We start from the raw sequence: 24,983 nt of genomic DNA, 5'->3' as shown, positions 1-24,983 counted from the left end.
GAAAGCTGTTTCTTCAAAAGGCAGACTAAAAAATTTGGAGAAAATTTCGAATCAGTCATATGATTTAAGCAAGAAAGTAAAACGAGTGGAATTTTGGAAACTGAATTTGGTAGTTGGATTTGGAGTTGACTCATTGGAAAAGACCCTAATGCTGGGAAGGATTGGGGGCAGGAGGAGTAGGGGACAACAGAGGATGAGATGGCTGGATGGCATCACCGACTCAATGGACATGGGCTTGAGTGGACCCCGGGAGTTGGTGATGGACAGGGAGGCCTGGCGTGCTGCGGTTCATGGGGTCGCAAAGAGTCAGACACAACTGAGCGACTGAACTGAACTGACTGAATAGGCCTTTATCATCCCACACATTTTCAAAGTTATGAAGAAATTATACTAAGATCCAATCAGTAAAGGAATTTATTTCAGGGAATGCTATGAAATAAAGTGGACTTCCTTTTGTACTCATATCAGTGTGTTTTGTCAAAGTCATATAAAGGGAGATAAAATAAAATAGTACACTGGTTAAGGTCATATGCCTCTAAACATCATATTGGGTTCAGATCCTGGTTGAGTTACTACTTTTTGGCTGTGTGACCTTAAGCAAGTTACTCAGCCTCTCTGAGTCAGTTTTTCATATGTAAAATGGGGACAATAGTATACTAGTACCTACCTCATAGAACTGTTATTACTAAATGTTGATTTATCAATAACACCTGGAATAACACTGGACACATTATAAGGACCACACCAATTTTCTGTTTCTATAGAAGTATACATGTGTATCTATGTAAAACAGTCATTTTGTTATTAAAAAGCAGTACATACTCATTGCAGAAAAATTCATAATGCAACTCAGAAAAAATAATCTGTTACCAGAAACTGTAGCTGTTAAACTTTTGGTACAGTGTACATTTCCCCATGTCACTAAATACTCATCAATGTCACTTTTTAAATGACTGCAGAGTATTTCACTGAATAGACATTTCATAATTTTTAAGCCATACCTATTGGTGAGCATGTAAGCTATTTCAAATGCTTTACATCTCTATGAGGCTGTGTTCCTATAGTTTATGTACACATCGTTGTCACCTTAAGATAAATTATTAGAAATAGAATTTCTGATCTAAGTGTAAGAATATGTTTATATTTAGATATGTACTGCAAAAGCTCTACCCCATTCACTCCCAGCCCCAACCCTCAGAGATGTTCAGATATACTTGCTTACAGGCAATGTATGAGGAGACCCAGTTCCCTGAACTATTGTTATTATATGATGCCACCATTTAGTATTACAAGATAACAGTTTTTTTCATTTATTTTTATGCCAAATCAATAGTGCAGTTGATTTGAACCTAACTTTGAATTTCACTTCTGTAGTTCCTAGTGAAGTTAAACGGTTTAATAGACTTATAGGTCAGTTATAGTTCTTCTTTCATAAATTGTCTGTTTCTGATGCTTGTTCAGTTTTTTTTCTTTTAAGTTGATCTTTTTCCTATTGATCTATGACAATGATTTTTTAAAGAGTGTCTGTAAAATTATATAAGATGAATTGATTTGGGTTTTGATTTTTCTTTTGCTTATTTGATTTATTATGTTAGAAAGTTTTATATTGTTACAAATTGAAGTTGGTCTCTTTATGGTGTTAAATACAAATCATAACTTTTGCATCAAAAGTAAAAGAACATTTAAAAATGAATGACAAATCTACCAAAACACAGAAGTTACTTATTGCAATTATATGAAGATCATTTAACCATGACTTCATATTACTCATAATCCAACAATTTATTCAATAAGCAATCTAGTTTTTCTTGTAGTCTCATATAATAGAGTCATGAATTACCAAATATCAAATAGTAGCTCTTTTGTTTTCAAAAACATGTTTATATTTGAAATATGTTGAAATACATTTCCTTTATATTATTTCATAATAAAGTTACATCTAAGTGTATATCTCATTAGTGATAATGAGAATTAAGGGTATAGATTGTTCTAGCAAAAGTGAAAATTTTTTAATTTTAAGACTCCATTTATGAAATAATATGTTAGATTGGAAAGATAGTAGAACATATGTTTTAGAAGGGAAAAGAAAAGCAGAATTTGGAGTTGGAAAAGCCTAAATGCTTATGGCTGAGTTTTTCCACTTACTAGTAAACTTAGGAGTATTATTTATAGTTTTGAGCGTTAATTTCCTCATGGGTTAATTAGAAGGAATGAATACTTTTCAGGCTTTAAAAAATATTTTCATTGAATCTTTTACATTGAAGGACAAGAAGTGAACACATAGGGAATAAGTACACAGATAATAACAAGAGAAGTTGATGGGTATTTTTGTTTTCATACCTATGCTACTAGTACCCACCCAGATCAAGGATTCAAACATTACCCTAGGAGTCTCCTCCATGTTTCTTCCGAATTATTAACCCTTTTCCAGCTACCACCTTCACCCAAGGATAAGCACGCTGCAACTTAGGACACTTCTATTAGTTTTGCCTGTCTTTGAAATTAATATAAATGGAATCATACAGTGTATGCTCTTATGTTTGAATTCTGTTCATCATTATTTTTGTGATATTCTTCTGTACTATTTCATGTGCCATACTCTGTTATCTTATTCTCTTTATAGTATCCTATTGCGTGAATATATCACAGTTTATCTATTCTACTGTTGGTAGACATTTGGGTTGTATCTAGTATGACGCTATTATAAATAATGCTGTTATGAGGTTCATGTCCTTTACTGCATATATATACACATTTCTTTATTATATACTTGAAACAGAATGACTGGATCATAAGATATGTGTGTGTTTGGCTTTGGAAAGAGCACCAAACAGCTGTCCAACATGATTGTACTAATAATTCACTCTCACGAGCAGTGTATGAGTTCTAGTTGTTCTACATCCTCATTAAGAGGATGGTGTTTCATTCCTTTTCCTTCTAGCCATTCTGGTGGATGTGAACTGGTACCTCATTGTGTTTTAATTTGTAAGCATCTGATAATTAGAGCTATTTTTGTATCCACGAATGTCAAGTTCCTGTGCAAATCTTTTGCCCATTGGGAACAAAATAATAGTTACCTGTCTTTTTCTTATAGATGTCAGAGTTTTTTAATACAAGTCCTTTGTCAGATAGATGCATCTTGAATATCTTCTTCCAACTTAAACCTTGTTTTTTTTTTCCCTCCTACAGTCTTTTCCTTTATGCATGTGCAAATGCTAAGTCACTTCAGTCGTGTCCGGCTTTTCGACCCCGTGAACCCGCCAGGCTCCTCTGTCCATGGGATTCTCCAGGCAATAATACTGGAGTGGGTTGCCATGTCCTCCTCCAGGGGTCTTCCTGACCCAGGGATTGAACTGGCAGCTCCTTCAGCTCCTGCATTGCAGTCTGATTCTTTATCACTGATCCACCAGGGTTACTGCTTTTTATGTCTTATTTAAAAAATAATCACTTCACGTAAAATCATCAAGATATTTTCCTGTGTTTTCTTTTACACTGAGGTCTGTAGCAATCAAGAATTGATTTTTTTGTATGTGGTGTAGAGTAAGAGTCAAGATTCTATCCAATTAATCTGGAACCATTTATTCAAAAGATGATCCACAATCCACTAAAGTGGGCACCATTGTCATAAATTAAATAAATGTATGTAGTCTATTTGTTCTCTCAGCCATATCACACATAATTAACTAAAATAAATATTGATATCTGCTTATAAACATTCTTAAACTTTTTATTTTTCAAAATTGTCTTAGACATTTTTGACCCTTTGCAATTCCATATATATCTTAGAATTGTGATATCAATTTTTATTAAAAACTAGCTACTGTAATTTTGATTAGGATTGAATTGAATTTACACATTATTTGAATATATTTACAGTATTGGAACCTTCAACAAAGTATATTCCTCTCTTTGCTCAAATTTTCCTTAATATCTGAGTAATGTTTATAGTTTTTAGGGTAGAAGTCTTGCTTTTTGGTATGAATTATAAAATTACTCCCTACAAAAAAAAAAAATTACTCCCTACGAAAGTAAGAATTAATGCTCTTAAATTCATCATAAGAGCACTTACTTTCCAGAATTTTGACAAATGCCTTTTTAAAAAGCAATTTAATAGGCAAATAGTGGTATATCATTGCTATTTTAATTTGCATTTCAGTGACTTAGTGGTTGGACTTTTCTCTTGTTTATTGACTTTGCATTTTTTGTCAAATTCCTATTTATATTCTTTATTCAGTTTTCCAGTAGATTATTCATCTCTCTTCACCCTTTGAAGGATCTTTTTACATGAAATAATGTTACCCTTTGGCTGATAGATAACACAAATATTCCCAGTTGTTATTGTTTTTAATTCTGCTAATTGGCCTTAATTTCTAGGTGAACAATGACGATATTATATTTAATAGTTTATTCACGTTCCTGTCATTTCTAAAGGGCTTCTCCACACCAGCAGTTTAGTCTATCATTATTAATGTTTACACTTAACACTTTAATTTCTCTAGAACATTTGTGATCTAAGATACAAAGTCAACATTTCGTATCTGTTTATTTTTAAAATAAGCACCTCAATCTATCTTAATATTAGCACTTCTACACATTTGATATTAATATTCAAAAACTGAAAAGGAAGCCTAATCTTGTGTGAAATTAGATCAAGTTTTGGTTAGATACTAAATTAAGACATAAAGGAACTGAATGTCTTTAATTGTTTTCTTTCACCACAGAGCTCGTGCTATATGAAGAGAATGGTTTTTTAATACTTAAGAAGATTACTAGGAAAAATGGCATATTTTGGTAGTAAAGTATTTCTGTCCCTATTTTGATAAGAATATGAAATAGTAAATATAACAGTAAATTAGTTTAAAGCACAGAAATGACACAAAACAGAACTTTTAATTTGCATCATAAATTATTCACATCTGTTACCTTTTTCCAGGAACTGTATAGAAAAAGCCATTAGTTCCTAAAGACCATTTTCAAAGGCAGAGAGGGAGCACAATAATTATATGCTAGAAGGCCTCAAATTCCACCCTATGATTAACTTAGTGATACTGTCCTAGGAAAATAATCAGATTTTTGACTGATAGCTTTAAATATGGGGTGTGTGTTTGTGTGCACGCACACACACACATGCATGCAGTCATGTCTGACTTTTTGTGACAGCATGGACTGTAGCCTGCCAGGCTTCTCTGTCCATGGAATTCTCCAGGCAAGAATACCGGAGTGGGCTGCCATTTCCTACTCCACACTAGAAATATTATATCCTATTAATAATGATTTTCTACTAAAATATATAAAGTATAATTTCTCGACACTGTTTTTGGTAGCAACAAAAGTTCATAGCTTTCATTTCTAAATTAACTTATTTCTTTACAAAGATAAAACATTTTTATTTTTCAAAAAATATGGTGAAAAATCCCCTATCCCCTTTACCATCCGCTCTACCATCCCCAAACATTAATTTTTAACTCCAGAAAAATACTTACGAGATGAATTCCTAGAAGTAAAAGTTCTGGGTCAAAGGTTATATGCCTATGGTAAATATTGCCAAAATTGCCTTCCACAGGAGGTATGCCAGTATCTACATCCGTGTATAAGAGTCTGAATTTCCCACAGCCTTGGCAGCTTGGTGTGTTTTAGACTTGGGTTTATTTTGTCAGTACAGTATGTGGAAGTTTCAGATCTCTCATTGTGACAAAGGAGTAACTTCTTTTTGCATGTTTAAAATCCATTTGTGTTTTCTTTTTTTTTTCTTTTCCACAAAGTGCCCTTAACTTTTGTCCTGTGTTCTTTTTGGTTGTTGGCTTTCTTCTTACTAATTTGCAGAAGCTCTCTTTATGGGTTAGGAAATTAATACATTATCTGAGATGTCTGCCACAAATTTTTGTTTCATAATTTGTCATTTTTCCTTTTACTTTGCTTTTAGATTTCTTCACCATGCATAAGTTTCTGATTTTTATATTGTCCAATTTACTAATTTTTTTGATTTTTAATTAAAGATGACTTGAGGATTAAAGTTAATTTAAGATTAACTTGAGGATAAAATTACATGTTTTTATGTTGTTCTGGACACGTCTTGCTTCTTATATTAAGAAAAAAAGAAATTAATCCTGAGTCTGGAAATTGTTTTTCTTGCATTCAACTGATATTTATTGAAGATCTATCATGTGTAGGAATCTAGTTATTAAATTAAATGTAAATAACAAATTAAATATTATATGACAAATGCAATGATAGTGGGAAGCATAGGTTTGTGAGGATATGTCCAGTATAGGTTCCATAACTAAGCTGAAAACTCCTTGTGCCCCATAATCTCATTGTAAGCAATCCTTTAATTATTCCAGATGTTAGTCAGATCTCACCCATCGCACTGTTTTCTGTCAGGGATGGTTCTATCTCTATCATCAGGAAGGAACGAGTTGGGAGTATGAGAAGGAGACCAACTATCTTAGCTAAAGGTTACCCAGATTTCTGCACATAACTATAAAACCTAAATGAAACATGAACTATTTTGTAATCAGATATAAAAGTGAGTTCACACTCAATTTTAGAGATTTCAGGAATGTATTGTGGCTTTTATCTCCAGTAAAGTCAGAATCTAGTGACTCTTAAATGCTGTGCATTGAAGCAATAAAATGCTTTTTACATTTACCTGTGAGTAGAAAATGATCCAATAAAAATAAGCTGTTTAGTTCCCTCCTTAGCGATGCTGGAAAAGATAAGTTGAGGGTATTATTAGATGATATATGCATGGTACTATATTTGTAATATCAGCTGTCACACACTCACATTCACATACATGTGTAAATATAGTTCAGCACCATAGACGTCCTCATGAAATCCACATAAGCTTTGATCTAATACTACATTTACTTGGTTTTATAGCAGGATACAAGTCAGACAAAGCTGATACAGCCTCATGATTCATTATGCATGGCCAGACATTCCATGCTACCCACACATATTGCTTCTTTTGACTCATCCACACAGGGAAAAGCTGCCAGGGATGAAAACCAGAGTTTATGCAGGTCACTTAATTTATTTTTTCACTTTTCTTCAGATTAAAAAAAAACTAACCAATTTTATTTTAAATATTTATAGAAAGAGAAATGTTATGAACCTTATTAATCCACTTTAATGAAACGCAGGTTCAATCCCTGGGTCAGGAAGATCGCCAAGAGAAGGAAATGGCAACCTACTGCAGTATTCCTCCTGGAAAATCCCATGGACAGAGGAGCATGGCAGGCTACAGTCCAAAGGGTCGCAAAAGAGTCAGATAGGATTAAGTGACTAAGCAACAGCAATCCATTTTGGTATCAGATGATTGTATTAGAAATGTACTTTTTGGTACCTTATTTCATGTATTTGCAGGTAACTTTAGATAAAAGCCACATCTTCTATTTCCCTGCTGTATTTTACTCCATTTTAATCATATAGGCCCATGGGCTGTGTTTCAACTCCTAGCTTCTCCAATCCAGGCATAGTTCCATATAAGAAACAAGCCAGATACAGGATTTGCTGTTCATTGTAAAGTTCATGTCCCAAGGAAACATTGTTGTGGAAGTCCAAGGTCAGTCCCAGGCTGTCCTATATCAGCCCAGGCTAGATGTTAGCCAATTACTCATGCATTTGCATGCATTTTGCACAATATATACAAATGTAGTCATAATACATTTCAGCTTTTCACATCAGGTGGTTAAAGTATTGTAACTTCAGCTTCAGCATCATTCCTTCCAATGAATATTCAGGGTTGATTTCCTTTAGGATTGACTAGTTGGATCTCCTTGCAGTCCAAGAGTCTCTCAAGAGTCTTCTCCAACACCACAGTTCAAAAGAATCAGTTCTTCACTGCTCAGACTTCTTTATGGTCAAACTCTCACATCCATACATGACTACTGGAAAAACCATAGCTTTGACTAGATGAAACTTTGTTGGCAAAGTAATGTCTCTGCTTTTTAATATGCTATCTAGGCTTGTCATAGCTTTTCTTCCAAGAAGCAAGTGTCTTTTTTAATTTCATGGCTGCAGTCACCATCTGCAGTGATTTTGGAGCCCCCCAAAATAAAGTCTCTCACTGTTTCCATTGTGTCCCCATCTGTTTGCCATGAAGTGGTGGGACCAATGCCATGATCTTTGTTTTTTGAATGTTGAGTTTTAAGCCAGCTTTTTCACTGTCCTCTTTCACTTTCATCAAGAGTCTCTTTAGAGACACAGATGTACAGAACAGACTTTTGGACTCTGTGGGAGAAGGCGAGGGTGGGATGTTCTGAGAGAATAACATTGAAACAAGTATACTATCAAGGTTGAAAGAGATCACCAGCCCAGGTTGGATGCATGAGACAAGTGCTCAGGGCTGGTGCACTGGGAAGACCCAGAGGGATGAGATGGGGAGGGAGGCGGCAGGGGGGATTGAGATGGGGAACACATGGCTGATTCATGTCAATGTATGGCAAAAACTACTACAATATTGTAAAGTAATTAGCCTCCAACTAATAAAAATAAATGAAAAAAAAAAAAAAAAACGGAATAAGGCAAAAAAAAAAAAAAAAAAAGAGTCTCTTTAGTTCCTGTTTGCTTTCTGCCATAAGGGTGGTGTCATCTGCATATCTGTTATTGATATTTCTCCTGGCAATCTTGATTCCAGCTTGTGCTTCATCCAGTCTGGCATTTCACATGAGGTACTCTGCATATAAGTTGATTAAGTATTATAATGCTATATTATTAGAAGAGTATTATTAATAATACCATAAAGTGTTGCTCTTGCAAGTTCACACTCTTTATTCCTGTGTACCTGTTTTAGCCCTTAAAAATCTGAAGAAAAAGGCTTTACTCTTGCTTTTCCTTGCTCTCTGCTTACTCTTGAGCTTGAGCAATAATCGCTAATGATTTTATTATCACTTACTGTCATGCAGAATTTTGCTCTATTTTTCTCTGTTATTTTTAGTTGGAGAATAATTGCTTTACATCGTTGTGTTTGTTTCTCATATACAACAGTGTGAATCACCTATAAGTATACATATATCCCCTCCCTCCCACCCCACCCCCATCGCACCCCACTAGGTCATTGCAGAGCATTGAGCTGAGCTCCCTGTGTTAGACAGTAGCTTCCCACTAGCTCTCTATTTTACATAAGGTAGTGTATATATGTATATGCTACTCTCTCAATTCACCCCACCCTCTCCTTCCCCTCCAGGTTCACAAGTCCGTTCTCTATGTCTGCATCTCTGTTTGCTCTAGACTATTTGCATGGGTTACTTTATTTAATCCTTACTGTGACCCTATGAAATGGGTTCTACCATTGCCCCCATTCTTTATCCCAGGAATGCAAGGGATATCTGCAAATCAATCAATATAATACACCACATTAACAAATTGAAAGATAAAACCCTATGATTATCTCAATAGATGCAGAGAAAGCCTTTGACAAAATTCAGCACCCATTTATGATTAAAACTCTCCAGAAAGCAGGAATAGAAGTAACATACCTCAACATAATAAAAGCTATATATGACAAACCCACAGCAAGCATTACCCTCAATGGTGAAAAATTGAAAGCATTTCCCCTGAAATCAGGAACAAGACAAGGGTGCCCACTCTCACCACTACTATTCAACATAGTTTTGGAAGTTTTGACCACAGCAATCAGAGCAGAAAAAGAAGTAAAAGGAATCCAGATAGGAAAAGAAGAAGTGAAACTCTCGCTGTTTGCAGATGACATGATCCTCTACATAGAAAACCCTAAAAACTCTACCAGAAAATTACTAGAGCTAATCAACAAATATAGTAAAGTTGCAGGATATAAAATTAACACACAAAAATCCCTTGCATTCCTATACACTAACAATGAGAAAATAGAAAGAGAAATTAAGGAAACAATACCATTCACCATTGCAACAATAAGAATAAAATACTTAGGAGTATATCTACCTAAAGAAACAAAAGACCTATACCTAGAAAACTATAAAACACTGATGAAAGAAATCAAAGAGGACACAAACAGTTGGAGAAACATACCGTGTTCATGGATTGGAAGAATCAATATTGTCAAAATGGCTATAGTACCCAAAGCAATCTATAGATTCAATGCAATCCCTATCAAGCTACCAACGGTATTTTTCACAGAACTAGAACAAATAATTTCATAATTTGCATGGAAATACAAAAAACCTCGAATAGCCAAAGTAATCTTGAGCAAGAAGAATGGAACTGTAGGAATCAACCTGCCTGACTTCAGGCTGTACTACAAAGCCACAGTCATCAAGTGCCAGTATGGTACTGGCACAAAGACAGAAATATAGATCAATGGAACAGAATAGAAAGCCCAGAGATAAATCCACGAACCTATGGACACCTTATCTTCAACAAAGGAGGCAAGGATATACAATGGAAAAAAGACAACCTATTGAACAAGTGGTGCTGGGAAAATTGGTCAACCACTTGTAAAAGAATGAAACTAGAACACTTTCTAACACCATACACAAAAATAAACTCAAAATGGATTAAAGATCTAAATGTAAGACCAGAAACTTCTTAGAGGAGAACATAGGCAAAACCTTCTCTGACATAAATCACAGCAGGATCCTCTATGACCCACCTCCCAGAACATTGGAAATACAAGCAAAAATAAACAAATGGGACCTAATTAAACTTAAAGCTTTTGCACAACAAAGGAAACTATAAGCAAGGTGAAAAGACAGCCCTCAGATTGGGAGAAAATAATAGCAAACGAAGCAACAGATGAAGGATTAATCTCAAAAATATACAAGCAACTACTGCAGCTCAATTCCAGAAAAATAAATGACCCAATCAAAAAATGGGCCAAGAACTAAACAGACATTTCTCCAAAGAAGACATACAGATGTCCCCATTCTGTAGAGGAGGCTTTGGGAGTTAAAACCTGACCAAAATGTACGAAAAGGACAGAACCATGATGAAACCAAGCAGCCTAACTCTAGACTTTACAATATTGAACAGCATACCACACTCCTTCCCAAGTTATTTAAATTTTTCAATCCAGGACAAAATTATAGAATGTTTTAAAGTTGAGATAATAATATCAATGTGACAGATTTGTTAGGCACATTAAAGAAGATATTAAATGAGAAACTTCTAAACATGTTTTTTGGCACTTAATAAAAATTACTGATAATCATTTCATTATAATTTAATTCCAATGTTTTTTACTTTTTATTTCCACTCATCTGATTCTGTTTTACTTGGTTATATTAGAGATTGCAAACTACAGTTCACAAAAACACTTATATCACCAGTTTTCTTTGTAGATGAAAGAATTTCCTTGTAGAATTTTCCTGACCCTTAAAAGAACATTAGAAGCAAGTATAAAGACAGAGTATCTGGCATATAATATATAACATACCATTATGTTTGTGAATGAGTGGGAAAATGAAGAATACACTATTTTACTTTCATTATTCGGAGTTGGGTGTGTGTTTGTGTGGCTGTGTGTTTTGAATTTAAAAAAGAAAAGTTTGTTGCCTTCAAAGCATCGAATTTTTGGAAAAATTATTAATCAATGATTTGTCATACACAAATTAAATCCTAACATATAACACATGTAAGTCATCAATATTATGCTGTTAAAATACCAAATTCAGTAAATTTCTATAATATTTCTTAACAATAGTTTTTGAAAATATTTATTTTTTTAATTTAAATCATGAGTCTTTTATTTTTTTATTTCTTTGTAGGTTTCTAGGATTTTACCTGAGAAACAAGGAGAAATTGAGGCTCACATAAAAGACCTTGGACAGCTTGAAGAGCAATTAAATCATCTGCTTCTGTGGCTGTCTCCTATTAGGAGTCAGTTGGAAATTTACAACCAACCAAATCAAACAGGACCATTTGACATTAAGGTAAGGACTTCTTGCACTAAACATTATTTTTCAAGAGTGGGAATATCGCTGAAGTAAATCTCTCATTTGTTATCATCATCATTGTTGTTAACTTAAAAGTATGTTCATAACCTAAAAATTGAGAGTTATGTCTATTCAGTGGAAATTTTCAGGACTTAAGCCCAGGAGGCAGCATCTCGAGTAACCCTGAGAGAACTGCTCTAAGGAGGTGAAGGAAAGAGCCAAATTATATAGAAGTTTTGCAACAAAGGGCAGGTAGTCTGCACATCAAAAGATTATTATCAGAAAAAGGAAAACCAGATATTTCAAGTTAAAAAATGTAGCACTTTTCTATGTATGGGAAAATGCAAGAGTTTGGGCACATTGAAATCATTCCTTTGCTAAGTGCCTCAGCTCTCTGGGACCAATATCCTGTATTTTCATATCCTGAATTTCCTCAGGACTCACTATAGGGAGTGGCTACTAGATAACAGATATTCTTTTCCTTCTTGAATGTAGTAAGAGCTCACTGGCTCACTTTGGAGGACAGTAGTTGCCGGTGACTGTGACAAGCTTGTTTATTGATATGGCAGGAAATACTCGAATTCTCATTTTTATAATGTTGTTGTTGCTGTTCAGTTGCTCAGTTGTGTCTAACTCCTTGTGACCCCATGGACTGCAGTACTCCAGGCTTCGCTATCCTTCAGTATCTCCCAGAGTTTGCTGAAACTCATGTCTATTGAGTCAGTGATGCCATCCAACCATCTCATCCTCTGTCATCCCCTTCTCCTCCTGCCTTCAATCTTTCCCAGCATCATCTTTCCCAATCTTTTCCAGTGAGTTAGCTCTTCGCATCAGGTGGCCAAAGTATTGGAGTTTCAGCTTCAGCATCAGTCCTGCCAATGAATATTCAGAGTTGATTTCCTTTAGGATTGACTGATGTGATCTCCTTGCTGTCCAAGGGAATCTCAAGAGTCTTCTTCAGCTGATGAAAGCATATTATATATATATATATATAAATGTTAATAATAATAATATTATTATTATTACTTGACTAGGATTTTTAGTTTTTTCTTCTGGCATTTACTAGTAATAATGAGTTTCAATGAGTTTAATGAGTTTCATTAAACTCATGTCACTAGAAAGTCTTCATCATGTTTATTATTATAATCCACTTTCCATCCCTACTTTAATTGTACTTAATATATGTCTGTAGACTCCTTATCTAAAACTGAAGTCATTTTGAAGACAAAGTGCCTACAGAATAAGTATCAGCCCCTTAGTAGACATTATAAAACACTCTCAGACTTATTCCAGTTTACCTTTCTATCCTCTTCTGCCAACTACATCCTCTTGTATTCAAGACACAACAAATTATATAATAGTATTCTATGTATGTGGTTTCATGCCATGCCTGTTTTCTTGAATGCCTTCATACTTACTCCTAGTAGAGTGAAAAACCCTTTTAGAATTGCTTACAATCTTCTGTATCTATCTCTTATAGCCTTTGTACATTGATTGGCACTTAAATTTGAGAGACCTGAGTATCTCATTACACTCTTCTTTGAATGCAAAGGGTGTCTACTTACTTATCTCCCTTGTCCCATTCATTTTTGAACACCCCTATCCCAGGGCTCAGTGCATGGTGGTAACTTGTTAGCATTTTAAAATCAGTGAATAAAAATATTAATGAGGTGCCCAGAATAGTAATGAAATGGTATAAGAAAACTTAGGGATCCAGACACACTGTCTCCTCTTTTCCATGTCCCTGTGCACACTGATTATTCTTTCTTTTCTCTCTTCCCAAGAGCCCATTTCAAGGATTTGTCCCAAATATAATTCCCTGTTTTTGCATCTCCTGTGGGCCAACAACATTAAGTACCCAATCACATAAACCAATTCACTTCAAAGCACAATCCATAAATTAATGTAATGATGGGCATTTTCAGACTAAATAAGTTATATAATATCTTGAGTCAATTACTTCATTGGCTCAAATTATTCAGTGTATTTACTTTCCAGGATTGTAATAACCTAATGCTTTTTTAATCTCCATCCAGTTGGTCTTTTGGTAGGAGATAAGGATAAAAGCAAGTGTGAGGATCTTTTAGAGAGAGATAATGAACATTTAGGAAGGATGGAACATCTAAGAATGAGGAATGGAGAGAGATATAGAAAGGTTTGCCACAACTAAAATGAGTTATATTGGGTTGGCCAAAACCCAAACAAACCTTTGGGTCAACCCAATATTTGCAAAGTGCACTGCATTACTTTTACCTTACTTTTTCCTGACATGTTGACATCTCCCATTCTGATAGCTACCCCCAGGAGCAGATGGTCTTGTATAAGTCACAAGTAGATATCATTTCACCCATGCAAAACCCAAGCTGCTCAACCAGTGGCATGGTCTTGGGTTCAGTTTGACAATTATATTCAAGTCACAATAGGCTTGATCCAGAACAAATTTAGGTAGATTTAAGAAGGTATACAGGACAAAGTAACAGCATAGCCAGTACAATGATGACACAGTGGAGGTCTTGACACGAGGGTGTGGCTTCTGATGAATCTGTCACCCTGAATTTGGGTCATGTGTGGTCAAAGGGATAAGACTGGATGAGTACAAAGCACAACACTTTTTTTTTTTTTTTTTAGCACATCACATTTTAAGTCATCAGTTCTGGCCTCCTTTCAACTCTTCCACCTAGCTAGCACCTGGTGTCCTCAGAGGTATTTCACTAGTGCCCATTCTCCAGTTCAACTGTATCTCATCAATAGTGATTTTTCATTACTCAATAAATAATCTCAACAAAGAAGAACAGTTAAATAATAGCCTCAGCCAGATTCTCAATTATCTCGGATCAAGTTGTCCTTAAATATCTCTTGATTTAGTCTGACAAGAGGAAAGGCCATCAACTCTTTGTTCCTGATCAGAAATAGCTTTTTGGAACTCAGAGATAAAAGCACATTCCTTCACTTTTAAATATAATCTGTGGTGAAAATGTGCTTCTTCAGTAAAATGATGAAAAATATATTCAATACAAGCTCTCTACATGGAATATGTCTAAGAGAAAAGATAGCAAAATCATCTGATACAAATGGCTATTGTTGACTCAACCAAAGTAACTTTCATCCCAGTGTGTGTACATCAGAATGGTTCACAAAAATGAAAAACTTTCATTGGGTCTTTGTCCATGGCCCATAGGTTCCTGCCAAATGGGCCCCTGCAGTTTAGCATGAAAGCTACTCTCAGCTGTGTTAATCACTTTCCTTTATTAAAGCTCCAAGACACCACTCTCACTGCTGTGTATAGTTTCAGAGAGTCATGATATTTGCCCTCCTGCCGCTCAGTCTAAATCATGGAAGGGAAAGGCAGCTGCTTTTTTCCCTGGCAGGAAAACTGCTTGGCTTCAGCCCTCTGTGCATATCCTGAGTTTTTCATCTCTGAAGTGTAGATTTCAAAAATATTCCTTTAGCCATTTTCTTCTGCTTGTGGATGTATCCAAGGCAGAAAAGATCATAAAATCATATATATGATGACTTGAAAGGTTCTTCCTGTAATTCTCAGACCCCTAACTTGTAATCAAGTAATAGAGACCTGTGTGAATAATTTACTAACCAACCTAGTTCTTTATTTCTCTTTGTCTAGCTTCTATCTATATTCACTGTCTAATAAATGATTTATGAAGATTGCATGGAATTCTTCTGTTAAAAGATGTGCGATTTTAATCTGTACCTTGCTGTAGCCCTCTGATTAAAGAAATTAAACATTTTTTTCAGTTAAAGAATTGGGGGGAAATGGACTTGGCTTAACTTCAAACTGCTAGAAACCAAAAAGTTTGCAAATAGCTTTGAGGACATGCCCACTATTTTTAATACAGGAAAAGAAAGAACTTTAAAAAATATCTTGGGAATGAGTTAATGCAAAGAAAGAGACGCACAAGCACCCTCTACTTCCTAAATTTAAACAAATTTTCCTTGTCTGGCCATGGTGACTATGGCTACCTCTGAAACAAAGAGCCTAAGGCCTTGCCATCTAGGTCATTTGTTTTCTCTAGTCAAACTCTGAGCACCTGTTAGAAAAATATGCAATATCCTCTGAGAGCCTCAGTTTTGCCTGCTTGGCACTTCATGCTTATTGATGAAATGCAGCTAGCTGTGTAATGAAACCCAAATAAAAAAAGCCTTAAGGGCTCTGTTCTAATACATTGTTTATGCTGGTGTGAAAATTGACTGCACATCGCTTGGTTTGTGCAATTTACTCCCGAAATATTCCTATTCAGGAAATCCTGCAAATAGCAATATTCATCTTGAAAATCACCTCACAGAACCCTTAGCAAGCTGAGAAACATGATCAATGAGATTGTGATGTAGAGGGCGAAAATTAGGCATAATCACAGCCCTTTCCCATCAGTCAGCCTACAAGAAGGCATGCCTTTGAATTTTGATTTTCAAATGTACTCTCGATTTAGACACAAAATATGTTGATTTTTGATTTCAGAAATGATAATTGAATGCTAATAACCAGGAACCAGTTAAAATTTCTATAAAGGGTCTTATGCTTTTAATCTTTAATGAATGCTTTCAGTAATGACCTGGAGATATACTACTTATTTGACATGAAACTGCCTAACTACTGTTTTCCAAACTTTTTATTAAAATAAGAGGTGGGGGGAACATATAATTTTATGTTGTCTTACTGACTGAATTATGTGCATATTGATGACAGGGAGGGTTCCCCCCCTTCAAAAATTACTTTCCACCTGTGATCCATTAAAAAGCATGACAGTGTTGTACTGTCTCGTCCTTACCACATAAGACACTTAGTTGTCTATAAGGTCAATTTCACACTGAAAAATACCAAAGGACACAACTGCATAGATTGAATGCTAAAGTATCTGAATACCAAAATTCCCTGCATGTGTTCGTATTGCTGTTAGTATTATCAAAGAAAAATTGCATAGGACAACTTAACATGCAAGTAAGATTTTATTCAAGTCTATTGCAGTAGGGGAGAGGGAGTGCACTCAACGCTCTTGAAAGAAAAGGCAAGAAAGATTTTAAGCATTGAGATGAGCTAGGGGAGAAGTACTAGACATTAACTGGGAGGCTGGTTCTTTGATTTGATTAGGCTAGTGTATACTAGTTGTCACTTCTTGAAGGTAAACTACTCTGCTCCCACAGAGAATGGGCGTTAGAGTACTATCCTTCTGGATGTTTAACGTTGTAAAAGGATGGCTCTGAGGTCCTTAAAAAGGATTCTCCTCAGTTCTAAAATATTTACACCTCAAAAGGGCAGAAAAGAAATTTACAATAGAAAGTTTTCTAAAGTAAATGTGCAAAGGAAAGAGATGCAGCCATATGATTAAGAAGAAACCTATATAAATTTTTTTTTCTGTAAATTTTAATCAAGCTAAAAGAGCATGTTACAGCCATCTTTCTCAGTTCCTTTTGTGTTCAAGGAAACTAGGTTTCTGATTGAACAGCTTAGGAAAACTAGTCCGTGCCGTTCATTTTAGAAGTATTCTGTTGTTGAAAGACTAGTTGAACTGACTTTGAGACTTGGGTGTAGAGAATATTTGCAGGATGGTGTAAGCAATCAGTGTTTAATGAGGGAGATTTTCATGCAAGTAAGAAGAAGAAAGATTGTCAGAGCAGACTTTAAACCAAGTTCTGAGGCCAAAGGGTAGCCACTTAAGAAAATTCCTAGATGTTGTGCTAGAAGCATTTTTAGATAATGGAGTGAGGATAGCAGTGGCCATTTGATGCATTTCCTTGTTTGCAGTTTGAATGTTTTTGGTGATGGCACAGACATCAGAGAGGTTTTAGTAAGATTGTCCACAGTCATGGTTATTTCCTGGGGGCAAAGCACAAAGATATGGGAGTTCTGGTGAACTTCCTGAGTAGCCCATGCAGCAGCGGCTCTAGGCATGAAGATTGTCCATACATAATCTACTGTGCAGATGAGTCTTTTGAAGTATATATCAAGTTATTCAGCTTCAGCTCTCAGAGCTTCTTTAGAACCTAGGGAGAATATTTTAGCTCCAAACAATCTAGACTCTAAATAGAGATTTGGACAGTCAGCTTTTAGTCTTCAGTCATGTCAAGACAGGAGAATGGGAGAAAAATTGAAAACATTAATTTGGAGAGTGGTGGCCAGACATTGAAGGAAATGAGAATAATTGAAAATTTGGTCAAAACTGACAAATGTGTCAGACAGCAGGATCCAGTACAATCTACAGGTAGATAGCAGAATCATGTACTTTCAAAAGAAAAGTAAAATAGCTAAAAGACATTGAAGAAGACCAGAATCTAATTACCCACAAAGGTGTGCTATAGTTTTCTATCAAAACATACTCATTTTCCATATAGTAACCTCCCATTTGACCAAAGATACTCAGGGTAAGATTATTCTTGTTTACAAAATAAGGCTAGGCTCTTTTATTACATAGATGGAGCAGAAATAATAATTTACCAGATAGGCCTTTTAAAGTTTGTTTTGCTGAATATTTTCATAAGGAATTTCAGATTTGACTTTTTAAAAGTTTCATAAGATTAAGAAGCCAAACCAAGAATTTGAAAACCATCAGATTTTACCTGCCATGCCTATAGATTTGGGTCAATTCTTCTATTTTCAAAGTTCTTAAAATATCCTAAGGTCTCCTGAACCTGCCAGGAAGTGACATTCCTCATTCATCTATAAGACTGGATGTCCTGTAAGCCAGGTACTAGGCCAGATTTTCTAAGAGGACTTTGTAAGTATTGTCTCCATAAAATAAACTGTGGTTTTCTAAAACTGTCTGGTCATATCTGATTCTATGCACATCATTCTTAGATATGACATTCCAGTCAATGTCTTGGTTATATAATCAGTTTTCTCAATTATGTCCTGTTACAAGAAGGACAGATTCTTATTAATCCTATGCAAATAAATATATTGCCATGAATGTAAGAATACTTGATAAGAGTTTCTGAGATCTGGAGGGATCAGGCAGGGAGAAAAGATAAAAGTTTCATTTCTTTTCACAGAAATGTAATCTACTAAATTGCTATGAGTTATAGATAGCTTAAGGAAAAAAGAAAAAAAGAATTCTTTATGTTAAGAAAATGGAACATTAAAGCATCAACCATATTTCCAAAAAAAAAAGCCCTAATCAAATCATCCTTCATCAATTCATTCAGTTCTATGTAATTGACTCTTGTTTTACTTGCTCTCGGGTTAGCAGTTTCCTAAAACCCATTAACTTCTCCACTCAAGTTCTGGAATTCCTGACTCAGTCCAGTGGTATGGGTCACCAAGTTATTTAAGCAAGGCTATCAGAAGTCTGTGTCCTAGAGTACCTGGCCTAGTCCTTCCCAAGAGTTTTGGAAACAGTCCCTTTTTCTTGAACATAAGCATTCTGGCCTGAAACTGACAGGAAACACTTTCAGGGAAGCCTCAGAATAAAACAACAGATGTCTGTAAATGACAAAAGACTTCAAATAATCATGGTTAAAGACCTGATGAAATTTCATTTAACAAGGAAATTTTGTGATTTCTGTGGTACACACCATTTTAATGTAATAACTGAAATTATGACCGATAGCATGCTGCCATTATCTAATATTAGGCAGAGCAGTACCAGGATATATCATGGACATGGAGCATTAACAAATTTCTAGGAAGTTCGTATAAGTACTGAAATATTTATGCTAATAACATTTGACCCATACAAATACAACCTAAGGAATTATCTCTTCTTATTTGATGATATGCTACATGCAACTCAATGTACCACATAAACCTAATTATTTTTAACCTTTTTATTTTTAGAAGGTTAGAGAATAAATCCTTTGAGATTTTCAAAGCAGCTTAAGATCACGATTTATTTAGGATTTGATTTGTGGAAGGCAAAATATTAAAGGCTGTCAAAAATGTGAAAAGTTTTGAATACACAGAGAACCAGGATCATAGGACACTAAAACAATGTTTGACTACTTATTTAACCAAAGTGACAGTAAAAGATTTCAAAAATAAACATGATTGTAAGAGACTTCATCTCTTTCAAAAGTGAGGTACTTCAATTCTCTCAACTAATCAATAAAATCAACATAAAGTACAAGAAACTATTCTCCTAAGACACAGAATCATTATCGCCTAGGTCGAATTCTCAAAAAGTAAAGAAAGACCTTTTATAAACTCTTATTATACTGATGCTGAAGCTGAAACTCCAGTACTTTGGCCACCTGACGCAAAGAACTGACTCATTTGAAAAGACCCTGATGCTGGGAAAGATTGAAGGCAGGAGGAGAAGGGGACAACAGAGGACGAGATGGTTGGATGGCATCACTGACTCAATGGACATGAGTTTGAGTAAATTCCAGGAGTTGGTGATGGACAGGGAGGCCTGGCGTGCTGCAATCCGTAGGGTCGCAAAGAGTTGGACATGACTGAGAGACTGAACTGAAGCTCTTATTAAGAACAGACAAATAATCTAGGAAAACTGTGTCATTTTAATAAAGAGAAATTAAATTCTAGTTTTTCATTAGTATATTGTTGATACTAAAATAATTTTTTAAAAGGTTTAAAAATATATCCATCAATCATAGCCACCTTTGACCACATGACATAAAATTCCTTTTCCACAAACCATTTACGACTTTCCATGTCTATTCACATCTTGTCCTACACTTCCCCTCTTCCTTCTGGAACAGTCATTTTACCTTAGGACAGCATCATCCCCTTCTTGCTTAACAAAAACACATGCAACAAAGTTGTTTATCTTTGACATTATTGTTTCTAGACATTATATATATATATAATATACATATTATATATAGTTTTATATATATATAGATTTTAGTCATTGGTAAATTTTATTTTTCAAAGAAAACTAGAAAACAGATAAAATTTGAACTGTCACATACTAGCATTTTGTTGAAGACTAGCAAAGGTTATGAAAATAAATTGAGGTTACCTGCTCAATAGGAGAGCTAAAACTTCCCACCAATAATTGCAGGAGGAGACTTTTAAGATTTTCTTTGGACCTAATATGTAATCTTGTGGAGGTTGTGGACTAAAACTTCAGCAACTGACTGAAGTTATGACACAGGGTTATCTGGGTGTCTCCAAAGCCCATCTGAGTATATAAAATATCCGGTTTGTTTCTAAATAGACTATTCAGCTTCAGGTGATTAATTTGGAGGTTCCTAAGTCCCTTGTGAGCCCCCTGTAGAGGCAGGGAATGTATGGTTTAAGCGACTATAGGGAGTTGAGAGAATGGAGTGGCAAAGGAAAGCCTGACACAAATGGACAGAGGGATGGACAGCTCAAGGGAGCCAAAAAGAAGATAGAAGGCAGTAGAAGGAGAACAGAGTAGTGAAGATGTTGGGAACAGAGAGGTCTTAGATGAGTCAATTTAGGGAGAGCCTAAGTTTCCCAAAGAGGTCAATTGAAAATTCCAAATTATCTTTAGTAAAATCATGCCAACAAGGAGAGAAGCAGACACCTCCATAGCAGTAGTCTTCAGAGAAGGAGAATCAGAAGACAGGATTTTTCCCGGAGAAGGGAAGAACCACAGTAATGGCAACAAGGAAAGAAAATTCAAATGAGATCTCTACAGAGAAAGAGTACTCTAAGCACCAAAGAACTGAAGCTCAACCACATGAGATCTCATTGAGAATTTTCCATGTTCTAAACCAATGGTAGCTTTCAAACAAGTAAGCCTGGGACTCTAACCCAGCCTTAAGAGTATACTCAGAATCTAAAGAATCAAAATCTATCCTTACCATGCTTCCAAAGATTGTCATCTGGAGCACTGGATTTTGAGATGGACTCATCAATGGATCTTCAGTCAATCACTCAGGAGTGTGGAATTCTCCAGGCAAGAGTAATGAAGTGGGTAACCATTCCCTTCTCCAGGGGATCTTCCTGACCCAGGGATGGAATTCTGGTCTTCTGCACTGCAGGAGAGCGATCAGGGAAGCCCTTTCAGAGATTAATGTCTAGTTCATCCTGGGTCAGGAAGATCCCTTTGAGAAGGAACTGGCAACCTACTCCAGTACTCTTGCCTGGAGAATCCCATGGACAGAGGAGCCTGGTGGGCTATAGTCCATGGGGTCAGAAAGAGTGAGACACAACTGAACTACTGACACACACACAGTTCATTGTTTGGAGTAAGATAATTCACTTTCAAATAGTTAATCCCTTAGATAGATGTATACATCAGGTATACAGATAACCTGTATAGCTCAGGTTAAATTGAATAACGTATGTGATTTATATTCTCTTTATTTTTTAAGGGGTAATGTTGGGAAGGTGAGGAACAGCGAAGAGGACACTGACATCTTAGCCTAGCAATCCTCCAATTCTCTTTCTTAGTAAAAACTTTCAGTGTTTTCTATTAGTTATGAAAGTATTTCTATGGAATATGTCTTGAAAAATAGTGGGTGGAACTTATTTGAAAAAAACACAAAATATTCTCATTCACCATGCAACTAGACATTTTTTCTGGAAATTTTTTATAAAACCCCGAGTTTAGGTTGACTCTGGGGAATAGTATAATTCTGGCTCAGATAAAACCTTGAAGATTGCTTGATAAAACCTTGAAGAGTTTGTGGGTACCATATTTGAATGAAATTAGGCATCAACTTTTCTTTTTGAACTCTGGGCTATCAGAATTCTTCCTCTTCCTTTCCATCCCCTCTACTCAATTCCAAAATCCATTGCTGAGCTGAAGGAGCTTGATAATGGGAAGAAAAACAGAAGATCCAAGTTCCAGTCCCATCTCAGACACTTACTGGCATTATGACATTGTTTAATTCATTTACCCTTCTTAACCTGACTTTCCTCTTCATTGAAAATGAAAACCAAGCCAATTTCCCTGGGGCATTATTGGATTAAAGTAACACTGAGGTGGGAATACATTTTTCTAAGGCAATAGAAAAAGGCAGAAAATAGGACCTTCCTTTTGTAGCTGGAATTTTGATTAGAGCTCTTAAAAATAAAAATCAAGTTTGCAAAATACCCCCTCTTTCAAAAGAAACCAACAAGTTGCCACTAGAAAGCCACTCCAGAAAGCTTTCAGGTAGTCATGAGAGTTTCATCATTCACCAAACCAGATTGCCCATAGAAGCAGAAAATTCTAAACTTGAGAAGAATTTCTTGAATTGAAAATTTCTGGAACAGGGAATCAAGTAGGACTAACAATTTGTTGGCCAAGAAGAAATAGGTGTGGCTTTTACAGTTCTCTTCCTTATGAGGGCAGGGAGGAGGTCAAACGCTCCCTGCCAAGGAAAGGAAGAGAACTCCAAATGTACCTCTATTACAGTGGTATTCAGACCATTCTGTTTATAAAGTTAAAAACATATATGAATAGTTTGGAAAACTAAGTATCTGCTAGCATATTTTAAAGTTAGCATCCATTTTCTTCCTTGGCATATTATAAATATTGACATTTAAAAAGTGTTCCATTACTCTTTAGAATGTATCCTGTGGAATACAAATATCATAGCAATAGGATATATACCATTACCCACTTTTTAAAAAATAAAAAGAAAAACAAGCACATTGTTAATAATTAGAAGTTCCATATCATTCTTCTTTCTTTTTAAAATCATATTTCCATTTCACTTCCCCAAATAGCATGCAAAGAGCTGGATCCTAATGTAATATATGTTTATGCTATAAAGTCTTTTATTAACCACTCTTTCATGCTTCTATATGACAAATACACACTGTAGTTTCAAATTCAGTGTTTAAAACAATTTTATGTGACTGTAAGTTGCTAAGTATTTTTTTTAAATCCTTTAGATTGAGTTATATCTACACCCATTAATAATAAGTAAACCTAGTAATAACCAAATTGCCTAAATATATGTAATTTTTGATGAGCTATTATTATACATACCCAGTAGATTTTTGGAAATGACTCTATGAATGAAATGGCTGAGTAAGTGCATGATGGTACCTTGATTAAAAGAGGATTTCAATCATTAATATTTTGAACTTTGTTCTGATTTAGCACAAGTGTGTCTTAGGTAAAATACACCATTGAGATACATCAGATAAGGTGTGCTTTTATTTTGTAAAGTTGGAGCACTATTATTAACTAAAAAGTAGGAATGATAATTGGTGTAATGTATGTACCACAGGAACAAGCCTAGGCAAATCCCTTGTAGAAGCTAAAAACTTGGAAACTGCTTCCATGAATGCCATCTATGCCCACCTATCTCTAGGAAATGCTTTGTGTACCTCCAGGGGCATAGGCCAGTCTGAAGAGTGCCACACTAGGAGAAATTGAAATTTCTAGGAGAAATTCTATGAGAAGGGAAGAAGGGCAACTCAGTCCCTGGCTGGGCACTTATTAAACTCTCACAACACTACCAAGTTTATCTTACCACAGTCCATGCCTTTGACCATTGCAGTGTTCCTTACTCCAGCAACACTTGGATCATACTGTTGACCCATGCTGAATTTACTAAGGTCGAAAATCACCAGTTCTTTTTCACATATGCTGCTTCTAATTGACTTGTCCTCCATCTTGCCCTTGTGTCATCTACCTTTTTAACAGTCAGATGCAGGTCCATGAGTACCTTCCCTGGTCCTACTCAAGCTTATCCACCTCGGTCCCTGACACTTAGGTTCGGTGCCTCCCATTACTGATCAAATCATGACCAAAGCAGAGAAGACACAAGAAACTCATTGCCATGGAGAGGCAGCATCTGTATCTATTCTGTGTCTGTTTCTGGTTCATCTCTGGTGATTTCAGTTTCTCCATTTTTAGCGACAATGTCTCCATCTACTCGTGGCCTCCTCTGCCTAGGTTCTCATTGTTCTGCCCTCTTACTACCCTACCCCTTCATTCATTTCTCCAAGAAAGAAAATCGGTTCTTGACTCCAAACTGCTTAAAGCTTTAATAAATGTTTTAAGCCATTAATACAGTTGAAGTAGAGATGGGGAGGTAATCTTCAGGTTATGATTCTATCATAGATTGCATTGCAATCTCTTAGGTTATTTTCAACTTCTGGCCTTCTACAACTTCATCTACATTGTGAAAACAAATTTCTCCACTAGATCGAATCCTAAGGCAGAGCTCTTCGGCATATCAGTAGAAACCTCCCTCTATTTTGACATCAAATTAAACCATTCATTTCCT

General features: G+C 35.5%; 1 protein-coding gene across 2 annotated transcripts in view; it reads left to right on the top strand.

The window, feature by feature from the left end:
• DMD (dystrophin) overlaps window positions 1–24,983 on the top strand; it is a 2,163,935-nt gene that overhangs the window by 1,380,325 nt on the left and 758,627 nt on the right. For both annotated transcript variants that reach the window (XM_065915496.1, XM_065915495.1), the window contains one exon: window positions 11,706–11,870. In XM_065915496.1, the coding sequence (XP_065771568.1) occupies window positions 11,706–11,870 (165 nt within the window). The remainder of the gene's footprint in view (window positions 1–11,705; window positions 11,871–24,983) is intronic.

This window comes from Muntiacus reevesi, chromosome X (genome assembly GCF_963930625.1).
Source record: "Muntiacus reevesi chromosome X, mMunRee1.1, whole genome shotgun sequence".
NCBI classification, from domain to species: Eukaryota; Metazoa; Chordata; class Mammalia; order Artiodactyla; family Cervidae; genus Muntiacus; species Muntiacus reevesi.
This window is presented reverse-complemented; position numbering and strand designations above follow the sequence as displayed.